Below are 13,388 nucleotides of genomic sequence, written 5' to 3'. Positions count from 1 at the left end.
GCCTTAGAGGCCCATGGCTTGAAAAGTTTGTTCTTTCTTTCTTTTCCCTTCTCTTTATGTACTGAGATCTTCTCTGGCCCGATATATGATTTTTCTCCATTCCTTCTTGTTATTCATTTTTCTGTTCTGGCCCTCTTGTCCAATTTTTTTTATATATTTTTCTATCTCTTCTTTCCATTTATTTTTTGGCCTTCCTTTTCTCTTTTTTGAAACTATAGTGTAGTTTAGAACCATTTTTGGAGTCCTCGTGTTCGGCATTCTTTCTAGGTGACCTCGCCATGTTAGTCCCTGTGCCTTTATGACTCCTATTATATTAGGTTGATTATATAATTCCTTTAACTCATCATTTGATCTTCTTATCCATAAACCGTCCCGTATTCTTCCTCCATATATCTTTCTCAGGATTTTCCTTTCCCATATCTCCAGTAAATTTTGTTCATTATTTGTCATTGTCCATGTTTCACTGCAGTATGTTACTATTGGTTGTATAGTTGTTTAGTATAATTATATTTTTGCCTTTCTTGATAAAAACTTGCTTTTCAACATTCCACTAAGAGCTTCTTACACTTCTATTTCCTGCTATTATTTTAGCTTGTATTTCTTTTTTGTTGTTAGGTTTACGTAATATTATTGCAGCTAAAACCTATTACATCTTATAGGTATGTAAATCTTTCTAGCATTTTGAAATCGTATAATGATCTTTCTTCTACTTCTACTTTAAAGTTTTGTCCATCCCTGAACTGATCATCTGTCCACTGCATACATTGTTGTTTTATATGTAAAGTCCCATTTTATTTACTGCTTTTACTATTCTCTGTACTATCTACTGTAGCTCTTTTTTTCCTCTTGCCAGTAACACTACATCATCCGCAAATGCCAAAACTTGGTGTCTTTTGTGATATAGGAGTACTTTTCTATTGATTATTGATTTTCGCTTCTCGCATTATGTTTTCTAGGCATAAATTAAAGAGTTATGATGACATAGGATCGCCCTGCCTTAATCCATGATTGTTTACTTTAACTCTGTTTTCTGTATTCTCTAAAGTAAGATGTAGCATGTTACTCAACTTTTTGCTAAGTCCCAGTTTCTCAACGGTCTCTTTTAATTCCCTCCTCTTAATTTTATCTGCTTGTAATTTCATAGATATTCAAGATCAATTCAAGTTCATAGCTTTCTGCTTGTAATTCTCTGATTACAAATGCTTGGTCCGTTGTGCTTCTCCCTCGTCTAAATCCGCACTGATTTTCGCCTATTATATTTTGAACTTCTTTTTCTAGCTTATCTTTTATGGATTTTGATAGAATTTTATATATGGTATTTAGTACCGCTACTCCTCTACAGTTCTTCGGACATATTATGCGAAATGAATCCAGAGCCTTCAAGCCATACTGCAAGGAAAAATATTTGGAAAATGAGGTCCAGGAAGAAGAAGAACATCTTGCTTAAAGAACCTCAGAATCTGGTTCAATACAACATCTGTGCAGCTTTTCCGCGCTGCTGGAGATAAAATAAAGATTGCCATGATGATCGCCAACATTCGTAACGGATAGGCACATCAAGAAGAAGAAGAAGACTCCTCTGTAATTACTGCATTCTGTTTTGTCTCCTTTTTTGTTAATAGTCAAATAATGCCTTCTTTTCAATCTTCTGATATTCGTCCTTTTATCCACATCCCCCTTATGATCTTGTATATCTAATCATTTAGCAGTTTTCCACCATATTTCATCATCTCTGCTGTTATATTATCGCTTCCAGGGCATTTGTTGTTTTCCAGATTTTTTACGATTTTCTCGATTTGTTCTTTGCTGGGTGAATTATCTTCTATCTTCTAAGTGTTCGATTCTTGCTTCTGCTTCCATACATTCCCTTTGGTTTGACTTATTATTGCCATTTACTAATTCATCAAAATACTCTTTTCATCTTTCGACTATTTCTGCTTCACTGCTTATATTATTTCCTGATTTGTTTTTAACGAATATGGGTTTGTGTTGAAAACCTCTTTTTTCATTTCTAGTACCTTGATATAGGTTTTTTATTTCTTTATTTCTGTAATTCTCTTCTATTTATTTAAGCTTATTTTCTATGTGTTTTGTCTTCTTTTCTCTCAGCACCCTCTTTACTTTTTGTTTTTGATTTTCTTAGTTCTATTTATTTTTGGCACTTCATGTCGAACCAGTCTTTCTTTTTTTTATTCTCTTGTTTATTACATTGTTTTGCTGCTTTGTTCATTACTTGATTATGTTTTTCCATTTGTTCTCAGTTTTCTCTTCTATTTGTATCTTTTTGAGTTCTCTTTCCATTGTTTTCTCGTACATTTCTTGCTCTTTCTTTGTTGCTAATCGAATTGAGTTATTTATACATTTCTTTTCTACTATTTTGTTTTTGATTTCTGGTATCGGTTGCTTAATTTTGATGCCGACCATGTAATGATCTGAGTCAGCGTCTGGTCCTCTGTATGTTTTTATCTTTTTTATATATTGCTGTTCTTCTTTTTCGATGCGCACGTGGTCTATTTGGTTTTTAGTCGTTCTATCTGGCGATATCCATTCTCATTAGTTTCATTGTGTTTACTATATTTTTTTATTGTCGGTCTAAATACTTCTTCCTTCCCTATTTTGGCATTTGCGTCGCCTAAAATAATTTTCATATCATATCTGGGTATATTTGCGATTGTTCTGTTTAATTCACTGTAGAAACATTCTTTGACATCATTGTCTTTTTCTTCTGAAGGCGCATATTTATGAGGGTGATTTTTTGATATTTTACCTTGAACCTGATACTACATATGCGGTGATACTGGTTTAAACTCTATTATTGCTTCTTTTAGCTCTTTTCTTATCATAATACTATGTTAAAATGGAACTTTTTGATTTCGCTCGCTAAATGTTTAAGTTTGCTTTTTCCATATGTGCCTCTTACATTCCATATTCCTAAAAGTAAGTATTCTTTTCGACATTTCTTTTCTTGTGTTTTGGTCCGGTCTTCATTTTTTCCTCTTTTTTCTTTTTTTTGTATTATCGCTAACCTTTTTCTGTGCTTGTTTCGTCAACGTTATTCCAGTAGTACAGTTAGTTTCTAGTTTTTTGATGTTGTTTTGACTATTGCGCCTTGTTTGTTATTCCACTTCCGTTATTTACCCATATTTTTTTTACTCCAATCTTGATTTAATTTCCTTTATTTCTTTTTTCTTGAGCAATGTTTCTAATTGTTTTCTGTATTTCTCGTTCTTTTATGGTTGCATCTTCGTTGATATATACTTTGTACTCTTTAATTTCTTTTAACTTGTTCTTTTTTCCATTATTTTTCTTTTTTCTTCTTGGTTTTCTAATTCAATTAGGCATGTTTTTTCGTCTAACTTGTGAGCATTTCTTATTTTAACCTCTACTGCTATATGTTCTTTGATGAAATTGTTGATAGTTCCTTTTAATCCTGCTTGCTCATATGCGTCTATCCTTAGGCCGTTCATAACTATGTTATTTATTCGTCGGTGTTTTTCCATAACTTTCATGTTTTTTGTTATTTCTCTGAGTCCCTCCTTGATCTATATATTTTCTTGTTTTAGTTCTGCATTTTCTTTTCTCAGCTCTCTGTTTTCCATAATGAGCTTTTTTATTGTTTCCTTGCTTACTTTTTGATTTCGTTTTATTTCCTTAATGTCATGCCATTAGTAATTGATCAATTTTTGTTTCCTTATTATTTTTCTCTGGAGTTTTTGTTGATGTTCTCGAGAACTTCTTGCTCTTTCTGCAAATGTTATCTTCTTCCTCGCTGTCTTTATATCTGTCCTTCCTTTTTGACCCTCCTTCTGAAAGTGTATCATCACTGTCTAAATTTTTCAGATATTTTTCCATTTTCCAGTGCCAAACCCTCCAGCTCAACAGTTCAGAGAAGACAGCGGTTACCGTATTTATTTTAGGTTTATTAACCGTTGTTATTTTTTTGTGTCTACCCCGAAAGTCTATTAACAACGGCAACGTCGCAATTTCAACGGTCAGAGTTTCGTTTCTATGCCTTGATGTTAATTAGGCTTATCAATTATAGCGATCTTACTTTTCATAGGCCTTGGTGTTTTCCGTCGTTATTTCACCGATTTTAAAGTATTTTTCTTAGCACTGTCCTTCATTAAATGTCTTATATTGTTCACTGGATATTTTCAATAATTTATTTCCCGTTACAACTCTCAGAAATTGAATTTATTGCAGACGACAAATAAAATATTTGTTTACGTTTTGGCTACCATGTTGCCATCCCCAGATGAATAAAGAAAGAGTATATTAGTAAATGTTTACAAAAACAAAGGAAATGTACAACAATGCACAAGCTACAGGACCAAAAAACTACACCATGAAAATATGGGAGAGAGTAATTAATAGACCGATACGTGAAGAAACCGAAATATCTATCATTTAGTATGGATTTATACAAGGCATATCAACAACAGACACAATTTTTATAATAAGGCAACTGATGAAAACATATAGAAAAAAGAAACAGAGGCTCGTATTGTACCACTATTGATTGATCTTGAGAAAGCATACTATAGAGTTGGGAGGCTCTGTGGTTCACATTCAATAAGAAATGAATTCCAGGTGTGGGAGAGACTTAGATTTAATCTAAGGGGAGAGACTAATAAATTTCATGTTAAAGTAGAATTGCATCAAGGCTCAGTATTTGGTCCTTATTTATTTTCATTGGTTTTGAATCAGATAACAAGGTAAGATTCCCTAATGTTTAATTTATGCTGATGATGTAGTGTTAGTATAAAATACTAAATGGGTTTTGGAATAAAAACTGGGAAAGTAGAAAAAAGCTCTTGAGGAAACAGGTTTAAAAGTTAGTAGGATATAAACAGAATATTTGATATGTTCGTTTAAAGATGAAGATACTGGAGGTTGTCAGAACTAGATAGGAATTTGAAAACCCAACAACCGGCTTACTCACTGAATACGCAGCAAAATTACCGAAAATTATTTTAATAGGAGAAGTAGACTCGAACTGTTGACCACTTTAAAAATCACCCAGTCGAGTTGCGACGTTCATCCATCTCTTTGTCCCCGAATACTTTTTCTGTCTGCTCTATGTACCGACAAGCAAAATTTCGATAGTAATTCTTAGTCTGGACGAGTTATATTACAAATAAGATAATACCTTTGGTTGGTGAAATTATTGTAAAAAGTAATAGTTTTAAGTACTTGAGTAGCTGATATTGCTTTTTTTAGATACACTTGTTGGTATTTTCTCTATTTTACGAGAATGGTGCGATGCGTTGTCAAGAGCAATGATACATTTGTTTTATATTATTGGTCAGACTATCTTTTCTTTGTCTATTTATCTAAAATCTTTTGAATTCAAAAGATTGACCTGTCTCTGGATATGGATCTGACCATATCTTCATGACCATCTCAAATGCCTAGAGGGCTTTGGAACAAAACAAAGTATTTTATCCTTTTCAAAAATTTAAAGTATTTGTAAGTTTTAAAATTTGAAATATGTAGAATGTAATAAATTACATAAGGGATTTTTTAATTTCGTTGTTAATCCTTCCAAAAAAGCTTGTTTAGATTTGTTTGTTTTACACCACAATGTCGTCTCTGTCTAATAACGTGTGTTTCTTCTTTGGCGTTGGTATTAAAAAGTTTTTTTAATATCCTATAAAATTTGGTCTTCGTAAAATTCTTGGCAAATCAGTGTCATCGTTCACCTCCTTTAAAACCATACCTACGGTGAGTATTTCGTTTCTCATAAAAAAATTATAAATCTGTCTTCTAATAATTGCATTTTGCAGCGAACTGATGAATAATTTTATATTCCTTAATCACCCTAAATACACTTTACTCCAATATCTAACCACTTATCTGGGATTTTCGGTTGTTTCATATTTAAATGCATTTAAAATACTTTCTTTCACTTCAGCGCTAAGAGGACTTTTTGTAGTACCTATGTATTTTCAACTAATTCATTAGTACAATCAATTGACGACATTTTTGTTTTCAACAACAGTAATCATGTATACAGTTTTATACAAGTCGTTATACAGATAAAAATAAATACCTTAGTAGTTTTAAAACGTTAAACAAAAAACTAATATGTCCGAACCTGTATTAGTTGCCGACGGCGAGTAGCAATTTTTCCAGCAAAATAGAGATGGTTATTTCGTTTAGTTTTTGAATATTCTCAGACAATTTTTACTTGGACATTATCTATTAATTATATTACTAACATTATACTGTTACTATTGGAACGAGTAGATAAATTTTGAACATCTTTAACAGTTAAAATACAATTTTATCGTTGTTTACACGCCCTGCATCGATTATTGAAATTTAGTTTATTAAATACATATTTATATAAATCACTGTAGTAATTTACTGTATAGTCCATTTCCATTATATTGATAGCACATTATGTATGCAAATCCCTAAACTGTTGATACGGGTGACTCAATGAAAAATAGATATTTGTCAACAAGTTTACAGAAGTATATAGGAAAACAATTTTAAATTGAGTATGACCACCAGGTATAAAGGTTGAAGCAGAATAGAATACAATAGTTTTGAGGATTACTAATCCCTAAATAAAGTTGCCAGTGTCGGAGTGATGGAGATTAACAGGTACTAATGAATTTGCAAGAAATGTAAGATGTTTATTTTATTGGTTATATATAAAATAATTTGTGGCCGTAACAGGGGCCGATTTATAAAAAAATGAATATTATTTTAATCAAATTCCATTTCAGATTCCCTGCTTTCTTCAGAATCTAAGGAATCTTCAACTCCAATGTTAGTTATTACCGGTTCCAGCATTGCATCAGTCATATTATCCAAATTCCACATTTTATTTTCTTCCTTGTGAGCATGACTAACAGCATTTTTCCAATTTTCTGGAGTTACTTTTGATAAGGAATGTTCTAATAATTGTTGTAAGTCTTCTAATTTAAAAGTTTTGTTGTTGCGTCCGACTTCACCCTTTACTTGAGATCATATATTTCTATCGGATTCAGATCACAGTGGTATGGGGGTAGACGTAAAATAATTACATCACGGTTTAATGCCACTTCATCAATTATATATTTTTTATAAGCTGCTTTATGTTGCCTTACAATAGGTAATAATTCCTTTTTTGTCGAATTCTTCTTGCACTCAATTGCGTGTTTATCCAACCATTCGATTATCTCTCCTTTTTTCCATGTCGGTGTTGGAAATTTTTCTGCTAGTCTTGAATGGTAACTAGCATTATCCATGACTATGACAGAATTTTTTGGAATTAAATTCAACATTTACTCAAAATATTCTTCAAAAACGTCAGCAGTCATTTCCTCGTGGTAATCATTGGTTGATTTTGAGGCAAAACTTAATAATCCACCATTGACAAAACCGTATTCGTTTCCAATATGAGTTATTATGAGTCTGCGTCCTTTTCCAACGGAAATCTTGTTTATTCCAGTAGAGACACCTTCGATGAATGCCTAACGGGAACTTTTCACATTTGTATTAACCCATAGATATGGTACAGTATGACCTTCATTTAGCCAAGTCTCGTCCAAATAAAAAATTGTTTTCCCTTCTTCTCGTTACTTTTTAATAGTTCTTAAATAATCTCGTCTCCAACATACAATGTAATATTTTTCAATTAAAACGGATTTTCTTCTATTCTTTTGCCAACGAAATCCCATCTCTCTCAATAGTCCCCATTATTTCTTGTTGCTTATGATTGGTAACTCTTCGTTTTCTCTAATTAATGTTTGGATTTTGTCCAATGTTGGAAATTCTTTGTTAAAATAAAAAATCGGTTGCCTGTAAAGTCGGTTTTACGGGCGAAGATTTTACGTGACAACGTCTTTTTCTCGGTAGAATATTTATTGATATGAATATTATTAAATTGCACAATAGGAACAAGGAATTGAATGAAAATAAGAATTGCACAAATTTTAACTATAGAAATATATTTTGTTTACTAAAACATTGTACATGTAAACTTAAACTTAACTAATTTCTATTTGAGTGATTTTCACCGATTAAGCGCGCCTAATTCTCTAGTAATGCGCGCGCAGCGGACCGATCATGTTTGAGTGGGAGAGAGACGCAAGGCATTCGCCGGTCCGGCGGGCCTCTCTCTCGTTCGGTGACTCATCGTAACAGACATGAGCGGGCGTTACACTTTTTCATGAGTGACTCCGAGCCACAACCTAATTTAAGACATTGTCACGTCAAAAAATGAGTGGACGCTGCGTCTTATCATGTTTTTATGTATTTCTTCAATTTCCAAGGGTTTACTCCCTCCACTCTTCTTGGGAGATGAAACAGTTCCTCCTTTTCTTTCTTTTATTAATCTATAAATTGTTGCTTCTCCAACCCCTGTCATATTTGAACACATGTTAACGATTTCAAGAAACATTACTTAAGGGGCGTTGATGTACAAGTGCATCGTGTACATTTAATATTATATTTTTCTTTCTTAGACTGAAGGCACCTTTAAAACTACACTTAACATGTACATGAACAATGTACATCTACAAACTAAATGGAAGATGCAAACAATTTCTAATTTATATTATTGGCATAAGCTGTAATGTGGCATAAAAACTACTTAAACTATCATTAGTGAAGCCTTATCAGTAATTCCAGGTAATCGTTCAAAGAAGGTATTCTTTTTGTGTCAGGCGATAACTTGTATAGAAAACAATAATCACCTTTAAATTACTGTTTACATTAATTTATTTCCTGAAACATTGAATTCTCTCGTTACTCACCCGTGTATAATTAACAATAATCGTGTGGCATATATACCGACGTTTTTTACGCACAAAAAAGGTATAGTGAGATAAGTGGACACTTATTTTACAGAAGATTTTTTAAAAGATAATGAATTGTTGACGGTATCTTAAAATATTAATTTTTTTTATTTATTTCAAAACAAGTATAGGGTGACGCCAATGGTTTTTTGACCTGTTGAGGATTTGCATACATAATGTGCTATCAATATGATGGAAAAGGACTTTAGTAGATCTCTTTTCTGTAATATTTGAACAAAATATTTATCCAGTAAATTTAAAAAACTTTCTATTATTTACCTAATGCTAGATTAATGTATTAAAATTAATAAATAAACTTACATCGGTTTATATCCCAAACAAAATAATATTAAGTCTATAAATATCGCAGGGATCAGTTGAAACAGGAAGAAATTAATTTTAGCATAAGTTTTACTTTTGGTCATTGTACCACCAGGATACCATAGAATCCCGTTGAAAGGTATATCCGTTTCAATAACCTCCTGGGCAGTAGATAAAATTGTTTCCCAGTTTTCTTTAAACTCTGTTTCTGGGACACAGATGTTGAAAATGTATGGAGCACCCCTAAAAATATATTTAGACTTTAAGAATGTAACAAATTGATTTCATTCATGAAGAAACTTATGTGGTAGAGGTAATTAATTTTGACAAGAGCTGTCATACCAAAGTAGTACCCAAATTTACGGTTGAAAGAAGTTATACTATCCTTATAAATACGACCGCTCAATTTTATGTGGATTAATTTACTTTACAGTAAAAAAATATGAATTTATTCTATATTTTCAATAAATTAACGTTTGATTTGTGGCATTTTGCAAATTTTATTAATAAGAAATTATGTTCTTTTTATTAAGAGCCGTAAGTATAGACAGAAAAAATTATGCGTAAGTAACATCAATATTTTAATCAATTGATAACCGTTAATCAAAACTCCTTACTTTACATTAAGGTAATACCAAGAAAATACCAATAAACCAGCCACAGCGGCATCCACTGGAATAAGATTTGCGTACGATTTGCTATCCATATACATACATCTAATAACACCTTTACCAGCACCGACAAATAGGCCCATAGGTCCTTGTAAATTATTTGCCCAACCAGGTATTGGATCTTGAAATGAAGGAATAACTAAAAAATAATTATTTGCATATTAGGCTAATATAATAATAGAACTCTAACTCTACTGACTAAACATGACGAACTGATGAAAATATTAAATTCAATTGGTCTAGACAGCAGAGATCGCCGTATAATAAACAACATCTATTACGAACAAACTGCAGCTGTTAGAGTTGGGGATCAGATAACAGACGACATAAAGATAAAAAAAAGTGTGCGACAGGGATGTATACTGTCCATATTATTGTTCAATACATATTCAAAGCACATTATGAACCCAGCGCTAACGGACATAGACGAGGGAATACTTATAAACGAAGAACGATTGAACAACATAAGATACGCTGATGATACTGTCATTTTTGCAGACAGTCTTTTAAAGGTCTGCGGACACTTGTCTCCAGGGTGCAGAAGTAAGTAGCAGGTATGGGCTTGGTTTTAACATAAAAAAACCAAATACATGGTTATAAGCAAAAATAGGATACCACCTGGTCAATTACTAGTTAACCAACAACCTATAACACAAATCACCAACTTTTGTTATCTGGGTGCAAACTTAAATGAACAATGGGACGAATCGACGGAAATTAAGATAAGGATCGAGAAGGTAAGATCAGCTTTCGTCAAAATGAAAAAAATCTTCAACAGCCACGATATAAAATTGGAAATAAAAGTTCGTTTACTAAAATGCTACGTATTCTCCGTTCTTCTATATGGCGTGGAGTCATGGACCTTAACTGAAGCATCACTGAAGAGACTCAAAGCATTTTAGATGTGGTGCTATCGACTTATGTTGAGGATTTCTTGGATAGACAGAGTTTTCAACGAAGAAGTATTACATAGAATGGGTGAAGAGCGCGAACTAGTCATAACCATAAAACGTCGCAAACTAGAATACCTGGGCCATATAATGCGCAGTGAATAACGATACAACCTACTTCGGACCATACTTCAAGGTAAAGTGAATGGGAAAAGAGTAAAGAATATCCTGGCTGCATAAACTGCGAAAATGGTTTAACTTAATCACTACCGGACTTTTCAGGACAGCAGTCAACAAAGTCAGAATAGCCATATTAGTCTCCAACATCCGTAACGGATAGGCACCATAAGAAGAAGAAGAACTCTACTAAACGTTATTTATAAAGCAACTGAGCCAAAAGCATGAAATCCAGTTTTAGACATTTTTTAAGTAAATACTATAAAGTACTTGGTTTAGTTCAATCTACATTGTAAACTATTCATTTCAGGCAATGTGCTTTATATATGTAATATATATTGCAATTCAAAATCAAACAAAAATGCATAAAATCCCATTTTAAGACCAAGCAAACTGACATAAATCCATCATATTTAACCAAACTGCAATAAATGCTTGAAAAATTATTTCTGTGAAAGTTTTGTTCAGTTTGCGGAAATTATCAAAAACATGGCAATCACAGTTATATTCATTTTGTTATGCGGAAGAATGTATTTTGCTTATTTAGGTACTTTAGAAGCAGTTGTTTGATTGTACATTTGCATCAGACACTCCATGTTAATTTACTAAAATTGAAGAAATTAAATCTAATATTTGTGTAAAAGATGGTAACAATGGAAGTCGAAAGGGAATGGCTAAAGTGTCTAAAAGATCGGTTTAAAAAAGTAAAAGGTAAAAACACATTAACATGCACTAATATTAAATTATCTGATATAAGACGATTAAGGCAATATTTTTACGCTATGACTGATAAATCAGAGTAATACACACTTTACACTATAATCTATTTCTAATGAGTGTAGAGTAATAAAATCTCATGAAGTATTCAAAAGCGCTACAGGGTAATCCGTCAATAATCCGTCAATAAATTCCGTCCGCATTGCAAAATTCTGTCGTTCCATAAAGAGCAGGTAGGTATCACCCTGTTTTAAGGGATTAGTCCATTGTTATCGACAGATAAACACTGAGCCAGAGGCGCGCTAGTGGGTTAATTGACAAAAGAATATGCATTCTTAAAAATCATATTAAAGGAAATAAAAATGTAATACAGCAGAACAGTGTTATTAAAAAAATATAAAATGTAACAATAAAATATATACGAACCGAAATCGGGAAATACTCACAAACACACACGAATGAACTTTACATATTAAAACACTTGTGGGGAGTTTAAATCAATTTATTCACAAAAACTACAAAAACTTTACTGGATACGTTATTACAATTCTACATCACTATAGTCTTCATCCGAAGAACTGTCATCATCCCCTGGTGTTATAATTATAGGGTCAACCACCTGATCGACCAAGTTGTCCAGTTCCCACATTTTATCTTCCTCTTTTAAAACATGCTGGATTGCTTTTTGCCAGTTTTCTGATGTGATTTCCATAATGGCTTGATCAAACAATACCTTGACATCTTTTATTTTAAATGTGGTATTGTGCCTTGCAACATATCCTTTAACTTGTGCCCATATAAGTTCTATGGGATTTAATTCGCAATGATATGGCGGTAGGCGTAGCACAGTTACTTTATACTTTTCTGCTACATCTTCTACGGCATATTTTATGAAGCGAGATTTATGTTGTTTTACTACGGCTAGTAGTTCCTTCTTTATTGAATTCGTCTCAAACTGAATACCTTTATTTGGCTGCCAGTTAATAATTTCTTGCTTTCTCCAAGCTGAAGTTGGTACCTTCTCTATGCGCCTTGAATGGTAGCTTGCATTATCCATAACCACGACCGAATCAGCTGGAAGAAATTTTAACATTTCCCCGAAGTAGTCTTCGAAGACATCCGAATTCATGTCCTCATGATAATCTCCCGTCCGACACGACTCAAAGCTTAACAAACCTTCTTTTAAAAATCCTTCTTCGATTCCAATGTGAGCAATTATAAGCCTCTTCCCTTTTCCCGAAGGCACTTTAATACCCGTCGAAAGGCCTTCTATGAAAGCTTGGCGAGCACTTGTTACATTTTTATCTTGCCACATTTTTTGGACTATATAACCTTCGTTTATCCACGTCTCATCAAGATAAAAAATTTTCTTGTGCTCTCTGCGGTACTGTTTTATAGTTCTCAAATATTTTCGACTCCAGCAAATGATTTCATCACTTTCCAGTAATAGTGCCTTTCGATTGTGCTTTTCCCAGGAAAAATTCATACTTTTTAAAGTTTTCCATAAAAGTTTTCTGGATATCAAAGGAATATCGTTATCTTGGCTTATCTCCATTAGTATTTTGTCAAGGGTGGGTATTTCCTTTTTAAAATAAAACGAATGAACTTTTCTTCGAATGTCACGTTTGGTGTCTTCACCTAAGATTTTTATTGGTCTTCCTGATTTTCTCTTGCATGGACTTAACTGGCCTGATATCTTTCTTTCTCGCAATAATTTAAAAATCGTGGACTGTCCAATTCCAGTCATTCGGGCACATCGCTCAACACTTTCTTGCACAGACAAACTAGGGTGATCGTGTTTTATGCAATCATATACATTT

At 32.8% G+C, this 13,388-nt stretch overlaps 1 protein-coding gene across 2 annotated transcripts in view; it reads right to left on the bottom strand.

Moving 5' to 3' along the window:
• Window positions 1–13,388, bottom strand: part of LOC140433318 (putative fatty acyl-CoA reductase CG5065) — a 55,373-nt gene that overhangs the window by 16,425 nt on the left and 25,560 nt on the right. For both annotated transcript variants that reach the window (XM_072521348.1, XM_072521349.1), the window contains exons 6-7: window positions 9,731–9,923; window positions 9,114–9,356 (exon numbers count right to left, since the gene is read on the bottom strand). In XM_072521348.1, coding sequence (XP_072377449.1) covers window positions 9,114–9,356; window positions 9,731–9,923 — 436 coding nt within the window. The remainder of the gene's footprint in view (window positions 1–9,113; window positions 9,357–9,730; window positions 9,924–13,388) is intronic.

Source organism: Diabrotica undecimpunctata, chromosome 2 (genome assembly GCF_040954645.1).
Source record: "Diabrotica undecimpunctata isolate CICGRU chromosome 2, icDiaUnde3, whole genome shotgun sequence".
Taxonomy (NCBI): domain Eukaryota; kingdom Metazoa; phylum Arthropoda; class Insecta; order Coleoptera; family Chrysomelidae; genus Diabrotica; species Diabrotica undecimpunctata.
Note: the sequence above shows the minus strand (reverse complement) of the source record. Positions and strands in the feature narration are given on the sequence as shown.